The sequence below is a fragment of the Rutidosis leptorrhynchoides genome, chromosome 10 (assembly GCF_046630445.1).
Source record: "Rutidosis leptorrhynchoides isolate AG116_Rl617_1_P2 chromosome 10, CSIRO_AGI_Rlap_v1, whole genome shotgun sequence".
NCBI lineage: Eukaryota > Viridiplantae > Streptophyta > Magnoliopsida > Asterales > Asteraceae > Rutidosis > Rutidosis leptorrhynchoides.
In genome coordinates, this window is record NC_092342.1 from 137,378,896 (window position 1) to 137,405,275 (window position 26,380).

General features: G+C 37.4%; 1 protein-coding gene across 1 annotated transcript; it reads left to right on the plus strand.

The window, feature by feature from the left end:
* Positions 1-3: 3 nt before the first annotated feature.
* LOC139873066 (mitochondrial uncoupling protein 3) lies at positions 4-26,380 on the plus strand. Its single transcript, XM_071860997.1, has 2 exons — positions 4-458; positions 25,694-26,380. The coding sequence occupies exons 1-2, from the start codon at positions 81-83 to the stop codon at positions 26,234-26,236; spliced, it is 921 nt and encodes a 306-aa protein (XP_071717098.1). The 5' UTR covers positions 4-80; the 3' UTR covers positions 26,237-26,380.

Below are 26,380 nucleotides of genomic sequence, written 5' to 3' on the forward strand. Positions count from 1 at the left end.
TTCAAGAAATCAAAAAGTTTTAGCAATTGATCAGATCAGATCAGATCAGATCATATCAGATCCTGTGCGAGATAACCATCATGACTACAGGTGCGCAACACCCCGATCCCACCCATTTCAACCCGATAAACAAGATCGCACTAGCATCACTATCTGCCATGGTAGCAGAGACCACAACTTTCCCCATTGACATAACCAAAACCAGGCTTCAATTACAATCACCCGATCGCCCATCATCGGCGTTTCAAATCGTTACCGGCATCGTTCGCAAACAAGGGTTTACAGGTCTATACAAAGGCTTATCACCTGCTGTTATCAGACACATTTTCTACACACCTATTCGAACAGTTGGTTATGAACAATTGCGTCATGCTGTCGTCACTAATCATGATGCTAATCCTTCTCTTTCGTTACCAATTAAGGCAATCATTGGTGGTGTTTCTGGTGTTATTGCTCAGGTGAATACTTACATTTGCAAACCCTATGCCCCGTTTGGCTCACGGAATCCAATAAGATTCCGGCGGAATTGGAATGGAATCTAGACACGAGTCGTGTCTAAATTCGATTCCAATTCAGCCGTAATCCCAGGGGATTCCGTGAGCCAAACGTGGCCTTTTGTTTCTGTTTAATTAGTTTATTGATATTGATTATATGTGATGGTGCAAGTTATGCATTTGCTGTAGTAACTGTTTAATTTAGGATATCAATTTAAAGAAGACAATTAGGTTTAAGTTGGATATTGTTTAATGCCTCAGATATATAGTGCCTTATGCCCAAATTGTTACATATAGATGTAAAGCTATTAGTAGCCATTAAAGCTAGAGATTTCGGTCCCTTGAAGCCTTCGATAAGATAACGATTAAAGTCTCTATCTTTTTGACAATTTAGAGAGTTTAAGCTTTAAGTGATTGAGCACATTTCATTTTTTTGAAATCGGTTTTCATAAGAGTAGTTTGTAGAAATTTTCATCTGAAGCTCTCGAATTTTTCATTCATTGTTTTATGTAATTTGATAAGTTGTTACGAGTATTATTAATGACATTGCTCAAGCCACTAGTTTGGTCATTTCGAGCGTGACACTTGGTTAGGTAGTTGAGTTGTATTGACTCGGTTATTATATACTGTTTTAGTTTTGATGCATATGTTACGTAATTGCACTTGCCTTCGAAGGAAAAAAGGATTTTCTAGAACATAATTTACGAACATTGCATCCATAAAGCTTTGAAATATAATTTTGATATAAACAAGCTTTGAAATTAGTTATTGAGTCGACAGCAAACGTCGATTTATTGGCGACTTGACTAACTCTTAGAGCCTAAAGTAAATTACAGGCAGGATTTAAAACCCATGGAAATTTGATTTTACCATTTTCATGGTGTCTCAGTTTTATTTTACTTTTTTAAAAGTTTTTTCCTACTTATTGGCCGAAGGTCCACTCGAAAGCAATCTCTCTATCCGTAGAGTAGAGAAAGGGATGACTTTCTCTACTTTTGAGAGTGTTTTCACTCTGGGTGGAGAAATGACTTGTCTTTAATCTCGGATAGGGGAAGGATTGTCTACATCTCACCTCCCCATACACCACTTATGTGATATTGGGTTTTGTTGTTGTTGTTGTTGTAAAATATAAATTAGTACGGAGTAACACTGAAATTAATTTTCAACAAAGGCCTCTTCTTTAGTTCGTTTTAGTGTTCATAAGAGCTTGATCCACTCCTGCATATTAAGTTTAAGGGAAAAGGATCGTAATACACTTTTTAAAGTGTTAGGACAAAATACACTTATCCTTTAGAAATTGAAAATTTGTACCATAGGTTGGAACAAACCTTTGTCTGAACCTAGTTCACTGGTCGGAAAAACTTGCTGACTGATAAAATACAACCATGATCCCGTGCAATAGTTCGAACGGTGTTCGAACACGACCATGGTCGAACCTAATGTTCTTGTTCGAATTCATGTTCACTATGCACGGAGTTCGAATTCGAACAAGTTCGTGTTAGAACCTGTTCAAACTTTTTTTTTTTCGGAATTTGTTTGCGTGTTAGCTTATCCGGATAATAATATAGTTATATTTAAAGGAAACAAATAAGAAAAGTTAACATACAAGTTTACAAATATATTACACAAGTCTACTAGGTATAATAAAGCTTGTCTACGTCAATGCTTTTTTCTGAATTATGAAGATCCACCATCTTTGTAGAATACCTATAGAAAAAATTGAGTTATTAGTGAAATATCTAATATCTGTTGGGTAAGCAAAGTTGTTTAAAAGGACAAAAACTGTTAAGATTATGACTATAGGTAAAATTTAAATACGTTTACCAAATTCCTCATAGTAATGTTAAGACTATGAGTTAATCGTCTTGGGGAAAACACAGAAACCTTATAGAGTACCGGAAGAGATCCTACACATATACCCTTAACCTCTCTAAGGATTTTGTAACGAATAGTACTAGAATTTGTACCACTGGTATCCTAGATATTAATACATAATACTTTGCACATCATACCATATCGAGAATCTTACTATTACCACTACCGTCAGATCACCTAATACATTTGGAACACAAGACTTGATAATAACAACCTAATGAATATTAACCAACATAATTAACATAATCTTACAAAGTTTCAAAGAACTCAAAAAAATCAAACAATATGAAAAAACAGTAATACCTTGTTGAGTTTGCCACTTTCAGATCATCCTTTATATTTCCGAAATCCAAGGACCGTGTTTAAAGTCATCATCTTCTCTTGGATTTTCAAGCATTTCCCTTATATAATCGTGTGTAACTTAGCAGCCTGGATTATACAAGCAGGACCTGGAATCAGATAACTTAGAGGAGGTAAGGTTGTGGTTTCAAATTGCAATTGAGAGGAATTGCAAGTGCGTATAATAATATCGGAGTCGTTAGCGTCAAGACTTACTACCCATGAAGAAGAATGACCCATTTTTGTTAGGGTTTGGAACTATAGGTGTGTGGGGTTTTATCTTTTAAGATGGTGAAAACGGTAGTGCTATATCTATGAAGTGAAAATGTTATTCGAAGGAATCTACAAAATCTAAGAAAATATTATCCGGATAAGTACCAACTGTAGTTGAGTTCGAATATGGTTTAGTTCGAACCATGTTCGAACCTAAGATGATGCACAAGTGAAAACGTCCTCTAAAAAATCTCGAAAAAATACGGAAATTCTTATCCAAAATTTTTTATCCGGATAAGTCCTAACCATAGTTGAGTTCAAACATTGTTTAGTCGAACCATGTTCGAACCAAAGAAGATTCACAAGTGAAACGTTATCCAAAAAATCTAGAAAATCTACGAAAATCTTATCCGGATAAGTAACAACCATAGTCTGAGTTCGAACATGGTTTAGTTCGAATCATGTTCGAACCTATGAAGATGTACACGTGAAAATGTTATAAAAAATATGGAGAAACTACGAAAGTCATATCTGAAATCTCATCCTGATAAGTACCAATCATGAACATGGTCTAGTTTGAACCATGTTCGAACCTCTGAAATTTATATGGATAATAGATCTTATAAATACGGAGTTTTTGGACAACCTTCTTATCCATATTCGTACAAGATAAGACATTCACATTATGGTTTATTTTTGTATAACATTTCATATCCATATTTGCCGTATACCACAACACAATTACAAACTTACAATAAAAATTACAAACTTACAATTACAAGCTTAGAGTACTCTTAACGGTGTCGTCGTTGGCACGTCTTGGAGCTCCGTCTTCAATGGCGCCAATATCAGCATCCATGTCATGATCCGCCTTCAACCACACGTGCTTCATTTCGTGGTTGCCACACACAATTGAAGACGAAACCAAAAGCATTTATTTAATGTACATTTTTCATTCTTACTTGTACCACTAAATAATTAATTAATTTAGTGGGTGTAAGGAAGTGTGTGATGGGTATGTCATGGATGTTAGCAAAATGTCTTGGATTAGTGATGGGAAGGAAGTGATGATAAGGCGCTGATGTGGAAGTCAGTCTTGGAAAGTAAGTGCGTCATGGTTGAGAGTGGTCTTACACCTTTGCATTATCAAGTAAGTTTAAATATTACACGTGTTTCGATGGTGAATTTAAACATGTAAACATTTGTCCGATTTATATTTTCCACCAGACTGTTTTTTACGCCTGAAACTCCCAGTCGCACCAGTAAAACCTATGAATCGTCGGAACTTGTTAAAGCATGTTTTTAAATACTTAGGTTTACCACTAGATTCACAATTATGTACGAGATACATAATGGATAACTTTGTGTTAACTAACGATGATGATAATTTTAGTGATTTCTTCACATACCCAATTATAAATTAACCGATAGAAATATATCTTGTCGATATTGCACGTTCAATGCATGGTTTAGGTTTTAGGTTTTGAAATGGATCAAAGTAGTAGTGGTGGTAGAAGGCTTCAACAGTCAAACCAACCAACTTCCAATCAAGGGTTGGAAAACTCGGCATACTGTAACACCCCAAATCCGGTTTACCAAAAGCGACATACATTTTTTTTTAATGGTAGAACATTTGGACGTTCAATACACTTTCAAAACAATTACGACCCAAACCAAATAATTCCATTCGATCCCAACTCATTCACAATTGTTTTAACACATTCATTACACATCCAAACTCGTGTTTAACGCAAAACTTAGTTCAAAACGTACAATAGAACCTTAAAGGCCCGTTACATAACGAAAGCGGTAATTACGACCCAAACACGCAACTAATCGGGTTAAGACACAACAACCCAACCCGATACCAAGAGCATAATCCTGGGGATTTACCAAATCCTCACTCCAAGTCCAAATGATCCAAAAGCTATCCCGATATAAGCTCAAGCACTCCTGAGTGTCTAGTCTAGCAACTAGATAGCTTCAAGCCAAATGGTACTTATAAAAAGGTAAACAACGAGGGAGTAAGCATAAAGCTTAGTGAATGCAATAATTATACATATACATATATAATCCACTTACTTGCAAACACTTACACAAATACCGCATACAAGCTAACAATCCAATTAGCATACAATCTTAATATATAATGCTAAATATCCACAATACACAACAAGCTAGCTTCACCAATAGCATATAGTCATCACAATATAATATGCTAATACTACAATTACACAACTATGGTTGACCATAAACACACACAAACACACAAGGGAACAGTACTCGCATAATGACCGTTGGTACTCGCACACTTGTAGCGACCCCGACAAATCGTCAATTGACGGCGTCGACTACTTAGGTCCCGTTGCGTGGTCATAGGTCTTTAACGTGACGTTTGACCAAAGATATGTCGCATTCCTTTCAAAAATAAAGATTGTTTCAAAGTTTACAAGAATTGTTCATCCAAAAGTTACGTTACAAAGTTATAGTTACATGTGAAACCTATGCGACACAGTTTTAAAGAAAGTCAAAAGACGCTCCATGAAATGCATGTATACTCGACATCCAATGCAAGTATCAAATAATGAGCGGAAGCATGTTTCACATAGCGTTCAAAGACCTGAGAAAAACATAGAAATCTGTCAACGAAAACGTTGGTGAAATCATAGGTTTAAGTAAGTAAGTACAAGTGAACCACAAGATTTGCATCAATGAAATAATAGTAATACATTCCAAAAGTTTGTTTCACGAGCACCCAATTATCAATGCTTAACATTCCTTCCATAGAACCCCATCACTTAGTGCTAGAACATACACTGTTTCTCGAAAATATATTTCATTCGTAAACGGTAGCGAACCGTTTGAATGAGGGTTTGTCAAACCCATATGGATCCATACAACATAAGTTCTCGCTTACACCCGGCAAGTGTAACTAATGATAATCGAATTGAGGATTTTGTTCTAAACTCGTATGTAGAATGTTTGTTTTCCTGTACTTGTGTTCACTTAGTAAAGAAATGTTTATGTTTTCTCATCCCAAATGTAAGTTCAAAAAGAGTAAAAGTGGGACTATGATCTCACCTTGAGTGCACGAGTAGTAAAGTACTTCAACAAGTAAACGTGTGCAAAGAACAATGCTAGTCTTGACCTAAACAATAGGTTGTATCAATAACGGTAAACACGATAGGTCAAAGATGTTCAATTAGTCCTATGGCTCGTTAAGACTCGATCATAATAGCATGTGAATCAAATTGTCATGTTTCATGCAAGGTACAAGTATAAAAACATGTTAGAACGATTGCACAAATATTTGGTTAAGTTTGATTAAAAGTCAACTTGGTCGGGTCAAAGTCAACGAAAAAGTCAATATGTTCGGGTCGGGTCCCGAACTATTTTTCTGAGGTTTTTAATCATATATGAGCATGTTAGAACAAGTTTCATGTGAATCGGAGGTCCGTAGTATGCCAAACATTTTTCGTATTTTGGACATGGAGGTCAGAGCCTGGACACGGCTTATGCCGCGCCGCGGCCCATAATTGTCGCGCCGCGACAATACACGGGAGCTGGTACCTGGCCAGTTTCAAATGTTCAAGTCTTGATCCAAAATTCGTTTTAGCACAAAATGCAAACCGTAAACATTTAGAACTCGCACCTTATATCGTTGGAAAGCTCTTTTGACAAAGAACATAACTAAACATGTTTCATCAAACAAAAACATCATTTCCAATGACCGATTTCTCGTCATGTGATCATTTAAAGTCCATTTTCAAGTTTCAAGTTCACAAAATGCATTTTAAGTTTCAGGAATCCAATTCACACATATGATATGCCGTTTTGAAGGTAATGAAACATGCATTACAACTAAACACTAACAATTAACATTTCATGGTATTCAAGCATCAAAAAGTTCATCTCAAGAACGATCAAACCCTAATCAAGAATCACAAAATCATTAATCATGTTTTTGAAGTTTTACAAATCAACCTACACATCAAAATGAAGCTAGTGATACCAGTAACACAATTAAAACATGAACTTTAACAATTTAACAACATTTAATCTTCCAAAATCAAAGATTAAGCAAACCCATTTTCAAGTGTTCAAACTAGTTACTCAAAACAACAAATCGAACAAACAAAACATATATTCATGTTATACACGAGCCATAGACACTAATTAACACTTTTATAATTCAAAAACATCAAGAACACAAAATCTAGTAATTTTAGAAAGTTACCCAAATGAGATGAAATTGGTATCAAGTCGAAGAGGATGAAGAGAGGATTCCAAATATGTAATTTGTTTTGATGTTAGCCTCCAAATCCGAAATTAGATGATGAATCTTGGTTGAGTTCTTGAGAGGAAAATGGAAGTATGAAAAGAGAGAAAGAGAGAAAATGAGAGGAGGTTGAAGGTTTGACTAGTTGACCTAGTCAAATCTTTGGCCTCTTTGCAAGTTTAGTCCCTCTAGTTCTGGTGCGGGTGCGTGAATTAACCAAACGAATTATTTTGAATTACACGAGAGTACGAGAGATGTTAAAATCCAATAACGAAAATATTTTAAGAAGGTTAGCTAATGGAGGCTATGAATCGAGATACTGAGGATAATATTACAATAAAAAGACGGGCGTTAAAATAATTTAACGGAAAAATGCGGGATGTTACATTACCCACACCTTAAAAGAAATTTCGTCCCGAAATTTAGTTGGAAGCAATAGTCGTTGCTTCTTACTCGAGACCTTACGTTGCCAATGCTATGAATAAGTGAAGATACATCCTTGGGCATTCCCACAAATTTTGACAGTCGAGATTTCAGTTTGTATTAAGACTTGGTTTTACGATCCAAAATTTCAACCAGTTTCCCATGAAGGGGAGTTTGCCATCAATAGTAAGTTTATCTAGGAGAGTAGCACGTTCCTGTTCCGTAGGACACGTCTCTAAGTTTGTTGCATGGAACGTAGGGTAAACGGAAACTTAATTGAGTCGGAAGTTCTAAACGGTAGGAGCGGTTCCAATACACCCCAAGGTTTCAAAAGGATTAATATTTCGCGGTTTAAATTTCCCTGATTCCCGAAACGGATTTCACCTTTCCAAGGTGCGAGGTCTCAATATTACACGGTTACTGACTTGGGATTCAAGAGGTTTACGTCGAATATCGGTATAGTCCTTTTGGCGACTACGGGTCATCTTGAGTCCTTCTCAGACTTGGACGATCTCAACTGTTATTTCTTGAATGAGTTCGGATTCGGTGATTTGCTTGCCACATGCTTTGATCCAACGAATAGGGGTATGACATTTGCGGTCATATAGGGTTTCGGAAGTGCGGCGTTAATACACGAATGGTAACTGCTGTGTGAGAGGAGAGAACTAAAGGCAACAATACAAGTTTGTAACATGTCTTTCCAAGATGTGAAACGTACGTTTGTTTGGTCCGTTGATTGTGGATGATACACGGCATTCATGTTTAAACGTGTCCCTACAGTTCCTTGTAAGGCATCCCGAATTTAGAAGTGAGACGAGTATCCCGATCTGAAATTTTAATGGAGATGGTACGCCGTGCCGAGCTAGAATTTTCTTTAATACACGTTTGAACAGGTTTCGTTTCTCAAGAGGTCCGCACCGCGGAAGATCCATCGGTTCCCGAAAGTGGTTGTTAGGACTATTCACCATCGTGGCGAATACTAATATAATGTGAAGAGTTTCTCTCTCCATTGAGAAGTTTTATAAAAAGTTTCCTTACACGGAAATGCGAGCAATAAGACAGGAGTGAAATGAGAACTTAGAATAGGATGAGTTCACACCTTGAGGTAACCATGTCGCGCACTTAGTGGTCGAATGTTGAGGCTTGGTGGGATAACGAGATAGTACACGTAGTTGTATGATAAGTCAAAGAAGAGTGAAGCATCCTTGGATTGGGTGTTATCTTAAGTTCCAGTAATATCAGGCGGAAAATGGTGAAATAACAGGGCTATGTAACGTGGCACGTGTTGATGAGAAGGTTGATCGGGTCCATGATTAAGTATTCAAATTTATCGAGCAAATTAACGAATTTCAGTTTCCTTGATTTCGAGTCGAGAGAGTATGTCTTTCGGGCGTTCAAGTAGAAATATTTCCATATTTGAGTTCCAGTGTGCTAAACGAATTTAGCTAGTAAGGTTTGTGTGAAAGATCATGTTTAAAGTTCAGACACGGAGAGGTTTAAATTTTTCCCTCAGTGAGTTAACGAGTTTAAAGGTCGTTCAACACGAGAAAAGTCGGAAATGAATCTTCAGTGATAACCGGCGAGATCTAAGATTTTACGAATACAAGTCTGAGTCGTGAGGGTTTCCCGATTACGTGTGGTTCCGATTGCGAGATGTATTGAGATACTTTGACCACTAACAACATGGTCTAAAAATTGAACTTCGTTTAACCAAAATTCTCACTTGGAGAATTCGGTATAGAGTTGCTCTTTTCTCAAGTGTTCGAGCGTAAGTCGGAGACATTGTTCGTTTTCTTCTTCGCTTGAATAGGTTTAGAACATCAATTATAAGTACGGTAACGATTTGTCTAAATAAGTTTGCACACGCGGCTCCGGAGGTTTATGAATACAGACGGAGCCTTAGATTAACTGAACGGTACTAAGAGAGATTTACAACTATCGTAGCGAGTTCAGAAAATGGTTTAGGAGACATCGTCTCCCTCAACCCTCAATTGATGATAACAAGGATGGAGATCGATTTGGTATACACACGAGATCCTCGTACTTGATCAAGAGGTCATTGATACGGGGAAAAAGAATATCGGTTCTTAACCGGAAATTATTTAGTTCACAATAATCTATACAAGACGATAGGGAAACAATTCTTCTTAACGATTAGGTTTTGAGCTCCTCAACTCTATAGGTGTTAAGTCAAAATTCAAATTATTCACCCAATAAGTTTAACGTACATCCTCCGATATAAATTTGGTGGCACACAATAGTTTTTCGTGGGTCACTTGAATGGCCTAAGCAATATCTAGGGGGAGTGGTGGAGTGCAAGGAGTACGAGTCAAAGTCTTGGTTATAAAACGTCTAACGATAACCGAATCGAATAAGTATGAAATATGCGGGTTGTTGTGAAGAAACGTACCCGTGACTAGTCCATCGTCGTCTCGGGCATCCTAGGTGTCGATGTTGAAAGTTCAACGGCGGGCGTTGGGGTTGGCTTTCTTCTTTGGGCACGCATTCCTATAATGACCCGGTTGGCCACATTCGAAACAAACAACCGCTCTTGGCGCATTGGGCGTCTTTTGAGCGACGGTAATGGTACTTTTACAAATATGGGCCACATGGCCACTTCTTTGACACCTGATGCAAAATGGTTTGCCACATTCACCCAAATGATGTTTGCGACATTCGTTACAGTAGGGCAGGTTTCCGGCATACCCTTTCTTGCCGTCGGAGGTGAAGGACTTCTTGGTGAAGTTGTTGTTGTAGTTGCTCGATGGAGAGGCTTCCCATTTTCTTTTGTTGTTACCCGGTTGGTCCTCGGCCGTAGGTGTCGGCGCTTCAATTTCATTCACCGTTTTTATAGATTGGCGGGCCATCGTTAAAGCCTCTTGTAGGTTGGCGGGTTTGGATGACATTAACCCGTGTTGAACGCTCTTCGGGAGGCCATCCATGTAAAGTTCGACTCTTAGGGATTCGGGAGTCATGAGATTTGGACACATTAAGACTAGTTCGGTAAACCGTTGATTATAAGCTTCGAGGTCATTCCCGACCGTTTTTAAATTCCTTAGACCCTGTTCGAGCCTTCGAGTCTCGTCGCGCGGGAAGTATTCGGTGATCATTCTTTCTCTTAATTCGGTCCAAGAGAGTGTAAGGGCCTCATCGATACCCACTGATTGTACATACGTGTTCCACCATGAGAGAGCAACACCGGTGAAAGTGAGGGTGGAAAACTTGACCTTATCTTGGTCCTGACAACCGCTTATGTTAAAAACGGCTTCCGTTTGTTCGAACCATCGGGTGAGAGCAATCGGTCCCCCGGTTCCATCGAAAGTGGGAGGTTTGTACCCCATGAAGTTTTTGTAGGAGCACCCCTCGTTTGAATTATCAGCTCCATGATTGTTGTTGTGGTTGGAGAAGTGATCGGCCACGGCCTCACCCACGGCGGTGGCTATCATTCGTTGAAGGGCTTGTTCTAAAGTTTCGAGAAGGGTATTGTGTTGACCTTGGTGAGCCATTGTTCCTTCATGACACAAGAATATCGTTGATTAGTATTCTTAACAATACTAATCGTGATATGGAATAATGATGAAGAGAAAATTTTCCTTGATTCGCCTTAAATTCTTTATGTCGTAATGTCGGAACGTTCATATGAGTCACCGTAATATAATCCCGGCAATTATATTACCTTGATTCATATGTGCATTCGACATTATTCTATAAAGTCAAGGTGGCGCGTCAATCAAATTAAACAACGAAAGATTTAGATGAAGCGAGAGTTAGTTATGAGTAGAAACGTTCGAGTATAAATGCACAAATAGTCAAGTAATTCCTATTTCATGTCTATATGCCGGTTGTAGTCTAGATTCACTAATGTACCCTATGACTCGGGGTTGACACCAATGAACTCTAAATCCCTACAACCAATGCTCTGATACCACTTGTAGCGACCCCGACAAATCGTCAATTGACGGCATCGACTACTTAGGTCCCGTTGCGTGGTCATAGGTCTTTAACGTGACGTTTGACCAAAGATATGTCGCATTCCTTTCAAAAATAAAGATTGTTTCAAAGTTTACAAGAATTGTTCATCCAAAAGTTACGTTACAAAGTTATAGTTACATGTGAAACCTATGCGACACAGTTTTAAAGAAAGTCAAAAGACGCTCCATGAAATGCATGTATACTCGACATCCAATGCAAGTATCAAATAATGAGCGGAAGCATGTTTCACATAGCGTTCAAAGACCTGAGAAAAACATAGAAATCTGTCAACGAAAACGTTGGTGAAATCATAGGTTTAAGTAAGTAAGTACAAGTGAACCACAAGATTTGCATCAATGAAATAATAGTAATACATTCCAAAAGTTTGTTTCACGAGCACCCAATTATCAATGCTTAACATTCCTTCCATAGAACCCCATCACTTAGTGCTAGAACATACACTGTTTCTCGAAAATATATTTCATTCGTAAACGGTAGCGAACCGTTTGAATGAGGGTTTGTCAAACCCATATGGATCCATACAACATAAGTTCTCGCTTACACCCGGCAAGTGTAACTAATGATAATCGAATTGAGGATTTTGTTCTAAACTCGTATGTAGAATGTTTGTTTTCCTGTACTTGTGTTCACTTAGTAAAGAAATGTTTATGTTTTCTCATCCCAAATGTAAGTTCAAAAAGAGTAAAAGTGGGACTATGATCTCACCTTGAGTGCACGAGTAGTAAAGTACTTCAACAAGTAAACGTGTGCAAAGAACAATGCTAGTCTTGACCTAAACAATAGGTTGTATCAATAACGGTAAACACGATAGGTCAAAGATGTTCAATTAGTCCTATGGCTCGTTAAGACTCGATCATAATAGCATGTGAATCAAATTGTCATGTTTCATGCAAGGTACAAGTATAAAAACATGTTAGAACGATTGCACAAATATTTGGTTAAGTTTGATTAAAAGTCAACTTGGTCGGGTCAAAGTCAACGAAAAAGTCAATATGTTCGGGTCGGGTCCCGAACTATTTTTCTGAGGTTTTTAATCATATATGAGCATGTTAGAACAAGTTTCATGTGAATCGGAGGTCCGTAGTATGCCAAACATTTTTCGTATTTTGGACATGGAGGTCAGAGCCTGGACACGGCTTATGCCGCGCCGCGGCCCACAATTGTCGCGCCGCGACAATACACGGGAGCTGGTACCTGGCCAGTTTCAAATGTTCAAGTCTTGATCCAAAATTCGTTTTAGCACAAAATGCAAACCGTAAACATTTAGAACTCGCACCTTATATCGTTGGAAAGCTCTTTTGACAAAGAACATAACTAAACATGTTTCATCAAACAAAAACATCATTTCCAATGACCGATTTCTCGTCATGTGATCATTTAAAGTCCATTTTCAAGTTTCAAGTTCACAAAATGCATTTTAAGTTTCAGGAATCCAATTCACACATATGATATGCCGTTTTGAAGGTAATGAAACATGCATTACAACTAAACACTAACAATTAACATTTCATGGTATTCAAGCATCAAAAAGTTCATCTCAAGAACGATCAAACCCTAATCAAGAATCACAAAATCATTAATCATGTTTTTGAAGTTCTACAAATCAACCTACACATCAAAATGAAGCTAGTGATACTAGTAACACAATTAAAACATGAACTTTAACAATTTAACAACATTTAATCTTCCAAAATCAAAGATTAAGCAAACCCATTTTCAAGTGTTCAAACTAGTTACTCAAAACAACAAATCGAACAAACAAAACATATATTCATGTTATACACGAGCCATAGACACTAATTAACACTTTTATAATTCAAAAACATCAAGAACACAAAATCTAGTAATTTTAGAAAGTTACCCAAATGAGATGAAATTGGTATCAAGTCGAAGAGGATGAAGAGAGGATTCCAAATATGTAATTTGTTTTGATGTTAGCCTCCAAATCCGAAATTAGATGATGAATCTTGGTTGAGTTCTTGAGAGGAAAATGGAAGTATGAAAAGAGAGAAAGAGAGAAAATGAGAGGAGGAGGTTGAAGGTTTGACTAGTTGACCTAGTCAAATCTTTGGCCTCTTTGCAAGTTTAGTCCCTCTAGTTCGGGTGCGGGTGCGTGAATTAACCAAACGAATTATTTTGAATTACACGAGAGTACGAGAGATGTTAAAATCCAATAACGAAAATATTTTAAGAAGGTTAGCTAATGGAGGCTATGAATCGAGATACTGAGGATAATATTACAATAAAAAGACGGGCGTTAAAATAATTTAACGGAAAAATGCGGGATGTTACAACAATGACCGATAATGTACATATACGCACGATGTAACACTAACCCCCAAAGTGGTCGTCCGCAGTTGCCGTAAAGCAACCGATAAATCGGTCACACCCACCCATCACGCACATATGTGGTCTCCATCGCAACAAGAGTAGCGAATCCTCACGCCTGGATAACGCTATAGTGAATCCTCACGCCCGGATAACATTAACCACATAGCCCGCAAGCAAACAAACTATATACACATATATATAATTATTCCATTCACCTTGGAATGCCCGCACAAGTCATGTAATATGATTTCTGTCCACATATCCGAGCAAGTAGTTACCTATATCACACATAGGCATAATATATATATAAATAACCATTCTCTAAAAGAGAATCCGACACAAACATCCCTTAGCCAAGGGCTCACACTTTTCTTGTCAAAACCCGCCCATTTAACACTTAATGGACACAATCCAATTACTACTTCGGGTGGTAATTCAAACCCACTCTACAAAACACAATTTAACCCAAATTATACTTGTCACCAAATCGACCAAACTAGGTCCCGGCACTAGATCACTAACTAACTAGTGGTTATACTTACACACCACTAAGCCAAGTCAAACACAACCCATTATCACTACGAGTGATAATTCAACTCACACCAACGAGCATACTGTTGAAAATAGGAGGTTATGTATATTATTTGTGGGAGAGTGGATTGATGATTTTTAGAAGTTAGATTGATCTTGAAAGCTTTTCTTTTATTGCTTATTGCTTGCTTTGCTTGATTACAAATGAGGGGTGAAGCCCTCTATTTATACTACTCAATGGAGTAGTCTAGATCACTCCATCATCTACTACTGTCTAGATATTTCCTAGTATTTCTAGACCTAGATATTTTACAAGATTATTCTACACACATTCTACACACTTTCACTACTACATATTACAAGAAGCTTCTACATAATGGGCTATAATCTTGATCCAAAATATTTGTATACTTGCAAGCCCAAATCTAAAACACATAGCCCAAAATCAAGTTTAGTTTCCAACAGCCCCCCTTAAACTTGATTTCGTCACTCCGAGCATATTCCGTAATCTCTGAAATGTCTCGTGTTTTAGGGGCTTTGTGAAAATATCAGCAACTTGGTCAAGTGACTTCGCGTACTTTATCTGCACCTCTTTATTTGTAACACACTCCCTTATGTAATGGTATTTTGTATCGATGTGTTTGCTTCGATCATGGAAGACTGAATTCTTTGCTAGAGCAATCGCAGACTTGTTATCCACATATATCTCTGTAGGTTCCTTTTGAAAAAACTTAAGCTCATTTAGTAACTTCCTGAGCCATATTGCATGACAGGTGCACGATGTTGCTGCAACAAACTCGGCTTCACACGTTGACAGAGTCACAATGGGTTGCTTCTTCGAGCTCCATGTGAACGCCGTATCTCCCATATAGAACACGAAACCACTCGTACTCTTACGATCATCTTTGTCTCCAGCCCAATCACTATCACTGTATCCAACTAGCTTGAAGTGATTAGAAGGCGAATAAAACAGGCCATAGTCAATCGTACCTTTGATGTAGCGAAGTATCCTCTTGGCTGCCTTCAAGTGATTTATTGTAGGTGCTTCCATGTATCGACTTACTAGTCCAACTCCGTAGAGAATATCTGGCCTCGTGCAGGTTAGGTATCTCAGACTTCCAACCAAACTCTTGTATTGTGTTGGGTCCACCAAGTATCCTTCATCATCTTTTGTCAATTTGAGATTGCAATCCACCGGTGTGTTCATTGTCTTGCATTCATTCATCTTAAACTTCTTGAGCACCTCACTCGCATAACCTTCTTGGGATATGAATATTCCTTCTTTCTTTTGTTTTACCTCGATCCCAAGATAGTAAGCCATAAGTCCAATGTCGGCCATCTCGAACTCCCGAACCATTGCTTTCTTGAACTCCTCAAACATTTTGGGATTACTGCCAGTGAATATCAAGTCATCCACATATAGGCACACAATCATAACATCTCCTTCCTTGCTTACTTTGGTATAGAGAGCATGCTCATGTGGGCATTTTGTAAAGCCATTCTGTTGGAAATACTTGTCTATCCTGCTATTCCATGCTCGAGGCGCTTGCTTCAACCCATATAAGGCCCTTTTCAATTTCAGCACCTTATTCTCTTGGCCTTTCACGATGTATCCCAAAGGTTGTTCTATATAGACTTCTTCTTCTAAGTGGCCATTAAGGAACGCGGATTTGACATCCATTTGATAAATCTTCCAATTATGCTGAGCCGCAAGTGAGATTATTAATCTTATAGTTTCTAGACGAGCGACGGGAGCAAATACTTCTTCATAGTCTATGCCAGCTCGTTGACTATATCCCTTCGCCACCAACCTTGCCTTGTATCTTTCAACTTCACCTTTGGAATTCTTCTTGGCCTTGTACACCCACTTTACACCAATAGCCTTATGCCCTTTTGGAAGTGTAGCAAGATCCCACGTATCATTCTTCTCGATTGCTTGAATCTCCTCGTCCATGGAACGTTTCCACTTTTGGCTTTTTGCTGCATCTTCGTAACTTATTGGCTCACAATTGGCAAGAAGGCTGAACAATGTTAGATCCTCCATAGGTTGAGTTACCTCGTACAACTCCTCAATGCTCCTTGTGTGATGTTGTAGCCTACTTGATTCTCCTCCTGATGTTGGTGTCACTTCATTAGGTGTAGTGGTTGGAGTACGTGGAGAGTGCGGAGATGGTGTACTAGAAGGTTCTTGAACTTCTAGATATTCTTCGTTCCTTGCAGTATTCTCGAATGGATAAGGGACAAAGTCGTAGTTCTCCTCTTCGGGAACATTCCAATCCCATGTTGCTTCTTCATCGAACACCACATCTCGACTTGAGATTACTTTACCGGTCTTGGGATTGTATAACTTGTAACCCTTCGAACTTGAGTCATAGCCCACGAATATGAGTTTCTCGCTTTTATCATCGAGCTTCGTCCTCTTCTGATCTGGCACTTGAGCATATGCCACACTTCCGAACACTCGAAGGTGTAAGATGCCGGGCTTCCTTCCACTCCAAGCTTCAATGGGCGTTTTGTTCTTGACGCTTCTAGTGGGCGAGCGATTTGCTAGATAGATCGCACAGTCCACTGCCTCAGCCCAAAACTCCTTAGGCATCCTTTTGCTCTTTAACATACTCCGGGCCATATCAAGAATGGTCCTATTTTTTCTTTCCGCAACACCATTTTGTTGAGGTGAATATGGAAGAGTTAGAGGACGTCGTAAGCCATTGTTGTCGCAAAATTCCTTGAATTCCTTGGATGTAAACTCTCCTCCACGATCGGATCTCATCGCCTTTATGGTGAGACCACTTTGATTCTCCACAAACGCTTTAAACTTCTTGAACATTCCAAAAGCTTCCAACTTTTCTTTTAGAAAATAGACCCATGTCTTTCGATTAAAATCATCAATGAATAGAAGAAAATATCTATTTTTACCAAAAGACGGTGGGCTTATGGGTCCACACACATCCGTGTGAATAAGTTCTAGAGGTTTCTTCGCTCTACTAGAAGCCTCTATTGGAAAACTGTTTCGGAAGTGCTTTCCTAGAAGACATCCCTCACAAATTTGATCCGGGTGATTAATTGGAGGCAAACCCTTCACCATTCCTTTACTTGATAATAATTTTAAGCCTCCAAAATTTAAGTGCCCATATCTCATGTGCCAAAGCCAAGAATTATCTTTGAAACATGCTTTTAAACATCGTGGAATGTCATGTTGAATATTTAGCAAGAACATCCTATTCGTTGACATTGGCACCTTAGCAATCAAACCTCCTTTTTGGTCTCTCAGATAAAGACTACGATTTATCATGTGAATATCATAGCCTTTCTCTAAGAGTTGTCCAATACTCAGTATATTTGTCTTCATATTAGGCACATAATACACGTTAGAGATAAATTGATGCCTTCCATTTTTCAAGCGGATGAGGATCTTACCTTTGCCTTTAACCGGGACTTTTGAGGAATCTCCAAAGGTGATATTTCCACTTATTACCTCGTCTAACTCCACAAACATGTTTTTGTCACCGCACATATGGTTGCTTGCACCTGTGTCGAGATACCACAAATTTGATTCTCCGTTATCTTCACCTTTGCATGCTAGTAACAAAGTGTTTTCCACGGCTTCAGTATCATCTTGTGCAAAATTTGCTCTTTCTTGCACGTAATTGTTTGACTTCTCGCATTCTGAGGCATAGTGGCCAAATTTATGACAATTATAGCATTTGGTTTGAGAATTGTCATACCTTGGCCTTCTACTTGTGTAGCCTCTCCCGCGACCTCTTGTCGGGTGAAAATCTTGACTTCTTTCTTCATTTTTATAAGAACTATAACCTCCACGTTTGGAATATCCTTGCCCTCGTCCTCGGCCACGTACTTGACCACGACCTCGTTGACTCGGTTGATGAGTCTTTTCACTACTCTCTTCCTTGAAAGATAGTTTTGCTTGTAAAGCTTGCTCCAAAGGCTCCTTATTTTTCTTATTGAACCTCTCTTCATGGGCTTGTAGTGAACCCATGAGTTCATCTGTAGTTATTGATTCTAGATCTTTAGATTCTTTGATGGCTACGACTATATAGTCGAATTTTGAATCTAATGATCTAAGAATCTTCTCAATGACTCTTACATCACTTAGAGTTTCACCATTCCTCTTTAATTGATTGACAACCACCAAGACTCTTGTAAAATAATCAGAAATTGATTCTGAGTCTTTCTTATTTAAGGATTCGAACTCACCTCGTAGTGTTTGTAGTCGAACCTTTTTCACCTTATCAACTCCCTTATAAGAATTCTCCAAGATCTCCCATGCTTTCTTGGCGGTGGTTGCACTTGCAATTTTCTCAAAAGCTCCATCATCTACACTTTGTTGGATGATGGAAAGAGCCTTTTGATCGTTCGTCTTCATTAATTTTTTCTCCTTGCCGAGAGGACCTTTTTCTGCAGGTTCCTCATAGCCTTCCTCCACAATCTCCCATAAGTCTTGTCCACCTAGGAAGGTCTTCATTTGGATGCTCCATCGATCATAATTATCCTTTGTGAGGCGAGGAAACGTGATGACATTGTTGGCCATCATCTTGTCGAACCAAGCTCTTGATACCAATTTGTTGAAAATAGGAGGTTATGTATATTATTTGTGGAAGAGTGGATTGATGATTTTTAGAAGTTAGATTGATCTTGAAAGCTTTTCTTTTATTGCTTATTGCTTGCTTTGCTTGATTACAAATGAGGGGTGAAGCCCTCTATTTATACTACTCAATGGAGTAGTCTAGATCACTCCATCATCTACTACTATCTAGATATTTCCTAGTATTTCTAGACCTAGATATTTTACAAGATTATTCTACACACATTCTACACACTTTCACTACTACATATTACAAGAAGCTTCTACATAATGGGCTATAATCTTGATCCAAAATATTTGTATACTTACAAGCCCAAATCTAAAACACATAGCCCAAAATCAAGTTTAGTTTCCAACACATACTCGTTGGACTTCTAAGTTCCAACAACCTAAATAACCCTTAAGTGCAAAAGCAACCCATTTGCACTTAACGACGCTAAAACAAGCCAACACGACCCATAATCACTAATGGCTAGTGATTATATTCCAAACTCACTACTCAACACTATTTCAAGTATTTAAGTACGCTACATCACCAAATCTTTCAATATACGCAATATTGACCCGTATTGCATTTGACCACACTTGACTTATGTCAAATTCACCCATAATCACTAACGGCTAGTGGTTATGTCTCTAAAACGTCAATTAACACATAAACCAAGTATTTACACACTTATTCACCAAAACTTGACTCAAACCTTAGTTTTGACAACAATTCAAGGTCAACACCCATTTTGACTAACCACATGTTCTTATGAACATCAAAATCACTAACACAATTACAACCTAGTGATTAACACTAAGAACCATGACAAATATCACCAAATTCGTCATCAAACCCTAAACCCACATTATTAGGGTTTATATACCCAAATTACACACCAAAACCCCCAATTTCAAAGAAAATGGTCTCTATAACCCAACACTAACACAAACCCTAACCCTATTTTCATAAATTGAATACCAGTTTCGGATTAGGAACTTACCAAGGTTATAAAGATGAAGCCCTAGCTTGTAGAGCACCATAAATGGGTCAAGATTGCACCTTATTGTCCTTCCTCTTGCTCCTTTTCTCTCTAGTTTCTCTCACTAGGTGGGAGTGTTTGTGTGGGTGAAAAAGGAGATAAGAATGAGATCTAGATCTGATCTCAAGCTTTAAACACGTCCACACGTGAAAAGACCAAAGTGCCCTCATCAATTTTACAAAATAACAAAAATAAAAAAAGCCCGCTGTGGACCGCCAGACCAAAGTGGACCGCCGGTCCACTTCTGACCTGCTGACGAAAAAACCTAGCGCTGGACCGCTGGGCCAATCTGGACCACCGGTCTAGTTTGCTCTTGATTTGCCTTTGAACCGAGGTTGGACCGCCAGGCCAATCTAGACCGCCGGTCCACCTAGCTTCCGGAAATTCCAATGTTACACATACCTCGGCGAGAACTCGTCGATTTCTTGGTTTCACTTGCTGTTCGGGTTCTCGAGCTCTAACTCGGCTAAAAACTTGGTCAAAGGCCGGTCAACGGTAGTCTGCGGTTGGTCAACGAAGATCAATGACAAATTGATGAAATGATGATAAAAATTGAACTTACCTCATAGTTTATTAAAGATGAAACTTGAAACGACTCGAACACATTTTTCAGAATAACGACATCTTTTTTTTATTGGTGCGGTGCACCAAGGTCTAGGTACGGCGCACCAAAACCTGTTGCCCAACCATCGCCCATTTTATTCATTGTGATGCGGCGCGCCATGAGCGGGAAATCCCGTTTCAACTCTTTTTAAGCCTAAGACTCAAAACCAAACTTCACAATGACATTGCAAACTGTACAAAGCTCTTAAAACGTGTTTATAGCAGTTATACAAGACATTGTTATCAGGAATAACATGCTTCACGATTAATGTTATCAGGAATAACATTTATCGATGAATGTTATTTCTTCGAGCGTTTTCTAGTCAAAGTAATAACATTTATCACAAATTACAAATTGTCTGTTTTAAATGTTTATATTTTCACCTAATTTTATTGTTTGTGAAAAACGAAAAAAAAATTTACTTCCCTTAATGGGAAAAATTTACTCTGTTTCCATGTTTTGAAAGAAGGTGTTCTTCCTTCATCCTCCATCCGCACTACGAGGGCCGCCCGGAATATGTTTGGCTGTTTAATAGCCAATTCCATTTCGGTACATTTTGGTATGCTGAGAAGATGAAGAGATGAACTTTGGAATTTAGTTACAGAGAAATTCAACAAGAAGCTTTCGTTTTGGAAAGGTCAAGCTTTTGCTAGAGGATGAGTCTTTCTCCTCCGTTGTAACGCTATTATCTCAGAAGCTCAAGCTGTTGCACGCCTTACATCTTAGATTGCATCTTCGCCTCCACGAAAGAAGAATCAAATCAATCAAGTTCCATGGGCATCCTCCGAAGTATCATCTCAGAAGAGCCGTGATAAAGAACAGTCTCGGAATAAGGAGCCCGAAGGGAAGAAAGTACACCCCCTATATCCTCAAAAAAAATGTTTCACTCTTGATGATTACCCCATATATATATATATACATATATATATACATATATATATACATACATATATATACATATATATACATATATAAGCATCGTGGCCAAACAGAAAATAACAATTGATTTATTTTGTATGTACGCATGTTTAGGGTTTAGGGTATGGATGCTTGTATACTTTTGTGTGTGTGTGTTCCTGGGTATGCATGTATACGTTTGTTTGTATGTGTGCATTTATGGTTGCATTAGGTATCTTTATGAACGTATGTTCGTTTGTTCTCGTATGTATGTATGCGTATGTAGGTAGGTTAATGTGTATGTTTGTATGTATGTATGCGTGAAGAGGTGTATGTATGTTCGCAGGTGTGTTCCATGTATGTATGTTTTAAGTATGTTTCGGTTAGGATGTAGGTATGTATATATGGATGTATGTATGTATGTATTTATGTATGCATGTATGTTGATATATATGCTTAGGTATGTCTATGGTATTTGTGGGTGTGTATGTATGTGGGTGCTTAGGTGTATGTGGGTGTAGATATATATGTATGTCAGTATGTTTGTTTGCATGCTTGTATGTAGATATGTATGCTTAGGTGTGTCTATGGTTATTATTATGTGGTCATATATGGTTATTGTTCTTTTAATGTAGCATTTCTTGATATGGCTTGAGCACCGCACAACAGTCTAAGGTACGTTTTCATACATGCATGCATGCATGCATGCATGTATGTATGTTTTTTTTTTTTTTAAATTACGGCTCTATTAAGTGAGGCAAAAGCAAGTGTCAATTTATTGGCGTTTTGACTGTTGCTTAGAGCCTAAATTGAACTCCAGACATGTTCTAAAGCCCATGAAAATTTGATTCTACCATTTTCATGGCGAAATTAATTAATTAATTATTTTTTTAATTAAATTTTTTAATTAAATTTCATTTTATTTTATTTATTTATTTTTATTTAATTTAATTTAATTTTTATTTTTAATTTAATTATTTAATTATTTAATTATTTAATTATTTTTATTTAATTATTTTTTTCTTTTCTTTTATGTATTTATTATTATTATTATTATTATTATTATTATTATTATTATTTTTTTATGTTCCTTACTTTTTGGCCGGAGGTCCGCTTGGAAGCAATCTCTATACCCGTCGAATCGAGAGAGGGATGACTCTCTCTACTCTTGGGAGTGTTTCACTCGGGGTGGAGAGATGATTTCTCTTTATTTAAGGATAGATGAAGGATTGTTTACGTCCCACCTTCCCCATACCCCACACATATGGGATTGGGTTTTGTTGTTGTTGTTGTTGATTTATTTTGTACGTAATTAAGAAAAGCCAAGAATGGCTGTTATACGCCAAAACAATAAAAGTCTAGAGGCTTGACAATTTTTATTCAGTATATCAAAATAAACTCCTATCTAATTCCTTTGGGCCCAATTAATTCAACCCATATTGCTAGCAAATTCCCATTCTAACAAAACCAAGCCCATATACATTATAATGAAAAATATTATGGAGCCCAATATTTAAAAACTTAGTATTTATCAACCCAATTGCAAACACACCTGATCCTGCATCATTCTCCCATTCTTCAAAAAGACTCGTCCTCGAGTCTAAGAAAACATAACGCCCATTGGTTAAGAAAAGACCTTCCAGTTCCTTCATCTTGTCTTCAAATTCCTTAGGCTTTGCACCATCTTTTCAGTGTCTCTCATTGATAACCTTCCCTTATCATTGGGACTAGGACTCTTATGCTTCTGAACTTCGAATACTTAACCAAAACATCAGGTTGATTATCATAATAGGTTGAGAAAACTTGTTCCTTGTGGTTGCTTTCACTGGTCAATATTGCACCTTGGATACCCGCACCATAAGCAACAATTTCCTCATCCTTAATTTCAAAAAAAGAAAATAATTCCTCACCATCAGTATCATAAATGGGTTCGGTATCATAGATGTATTCTCCATCCTCATCCTCATCATCAATATAATAGACGGGTTTGTCATTCTCACCATCCGTATCATAGATGAGTTCTGAATCGATTCGTTCCGAATCGTACTGTACAGGGAATCGTTGTTGGTTCTGTTCCAACTCGACGATTTGCTTATATAGTCGTTCAATTTCTGCGTGTCGAGGGTCTTCGTTGCCTCTTTCGGCGTGTCTACGATTATCTCCATCGCTGCCTCGATCGGCGGTTCTGCAATAGCCTCTTCGATAACCTTCACGAAACATTGTTTGGTCAAAACCTGAGCTCTGAATACCAAATAATGTAAGCATCATGACTAAACAAAAAATAGCAATTGATTTATTTTGTACAATTAACAAAAGCTAAGAATAATGGCTGTTATACAGTAAAACAGTAAAAGCCTAAAGGCTTGACAATTTTTATTCAATATATCAAATTCAACTCTCACTCGATTCCTTTGTGCCCAATTAATTCAACCCATATTGCTAGCCAATTCCCATTCTAACAAAACCAAGCCCATATACAATATAATGAAAATAATTATGGAGCCCAATATTTAAAAACTTAATATTTATCAACCCAATTGCAAACACTATCGATCCTGCATCATATATATATATATATATATATATATATATATATATATATATATATATATATATATATACAACATCTTTAAAGTATGTATCGATTACTCTTTCATACTTAATATTCTTTGTTTTTTGTTTTGTCGATTTGGCTGAAGGTCCTTCTGAAAACAGTCTCTCTATTCTCGAGTAAAGGGGATGGGTGACTTTTTACAATCATGGGTGGAGATCCACTCGCTGGTAGATGAATGATTTTCTACATCTTATCTCTCTCCACTAGTATCGCGTGGAATTCCGTATTGTTGTATAATTTAACATTCAATTTAGTTACTACATGTATTGTGTTTATTAAATATTTTTTTTTATTGAGTTAGGGTGCTTGGTAATCTTGAATTTTGGAAAACCGGAAGCTTAATTATTTATTTCACTTATTATATGGAATTTGGCACTGTACTTGGTAGTAATGATCAAGCAACACATATAAATAGCTGCCTAAAGATGCGTAAGGAATTAAATTGTTCTGTATTGGCCCTCAATTATTTTTTACTATTTGTCGTTTCATCATTGTCGGAAAAAAGGTTTCACCCACATTTTGATGGCATTACCTGTTGGGTTAATTGTTAAGTTTAGTTTAATAATTTATGTTAAAGTTAATTGGTTTCATAATTACGGAGTATTTGATATGTTATGTATTATTAGGTAATAGTTTAATTAATTGGTTGAACTGGTAGCCTTTGAATTGTTATTTACCTATAACTGAAAGTTTAGGAATGGTTGAGTGGGTTGCCATTTCCTTCGGTAGAATTAAAAGTTGAAGTAGTGAGGTAAATGGGAACGTGTGTTAGTGTTAGTTTGTTTCTTGTTTTTGGCTATTTTTATAGGGTTTTTTTTTTTTTTTTTTTTTTTTTTTTTAACGGATAATAATTATTGTAGCAAATATTGATTTGTATTTTGTTTCTTTCTGTCACCCGTAGTTATAGTTTGTTTCTTTTACATTTGTTCGGTATTAAATACAAACTATGATAGTATATTATAGGGAAAAGGTCACGTGAGAGACATGCTCCGAGTAAAAAACGAGTCAGGGTAATAAATTTTTTACTACTCAATATCGTACCATGCTAGAAACACAATAATTTAGAGTAATAGGATCCTAGTTATCAAGGTTACCGTACTGGCTAACAAAATAATGCTGGTGCACATCTACCTGAGTAGCTCCTTATTAGTTCTGTCATCATAAATTTGCTGCATAATTAATTACTCTCTCGTCTCATAATATTCTTTTTTAAATGCTTCAAATTAGTTGTATACTTCCATAAGCATATAAAAATAAAGAGGTAAAATTCATTTATACACCTAATGTATGTATTTAAGACAAAAAGATGGGTAAAACTGAAAAATACAGAAAAAGTATAATGTAATGATGATATTTTTAAAAGTGTTTTTTTTTGTATGTGGAGAATTAAATTGAGACGGGGGTAGTACTTTAATACTTGTAAACAATACGAGTGAATGACATTCATGTTTTGTACTTTAATAGTGCAGGTAGTGGCTAGCCCTGCCGATCTCGTTAAAGTCAGGATGCAAGCCGATGGTCATATGGTTAACCAAGGTATCGAACCAAGGTACACAGGCCCGTTTGATGCTTTGCGCAAGATCATTCGTGCCGAAGGCTTTAATGGACTTTGGAGGGGTGTTTTACCTAATGTTCAACGAGCTTTTTTAGTAAACATGGGAGAGTTAGCTTGTTATGATCACGCAAAACATTTCGTTATTCATAATCAAATCGCGAATGATAACATTTATGCACATACTTTAGCCTCTATGATGTCGGGACTTTCGGCTACTATAATAAGTTGCCCTGCTGATGTCGTCAAAACAAGAATGATGAATCAGCGGGTCGATGAACATGGTAAGTTTAAGTATAAAAACTCGTACGATTGTCTTGTTAAAACGGTTCGATTTGAAGGGTTGAGAGCATTGTGGAAAGGGTTCGTTCCTACATGGGCTAGGCTCGGCCCGTGGCAATTTGTGTTTTGGGTGTCATACGAAAAGTTGCGATTATTTGCGGGGCTTTCTTCTTTTTGAGCATCGACACAAGACGAGGAGTGATATTGGGTTGCTATTATACTATTTTTGATTTTGATTGATTTGATTGTAGAAAACTTTGTTAGTTGTGACATTTACATTCATTATTATTTTAAAGTACACTGCTCATATTTAAATATTTGA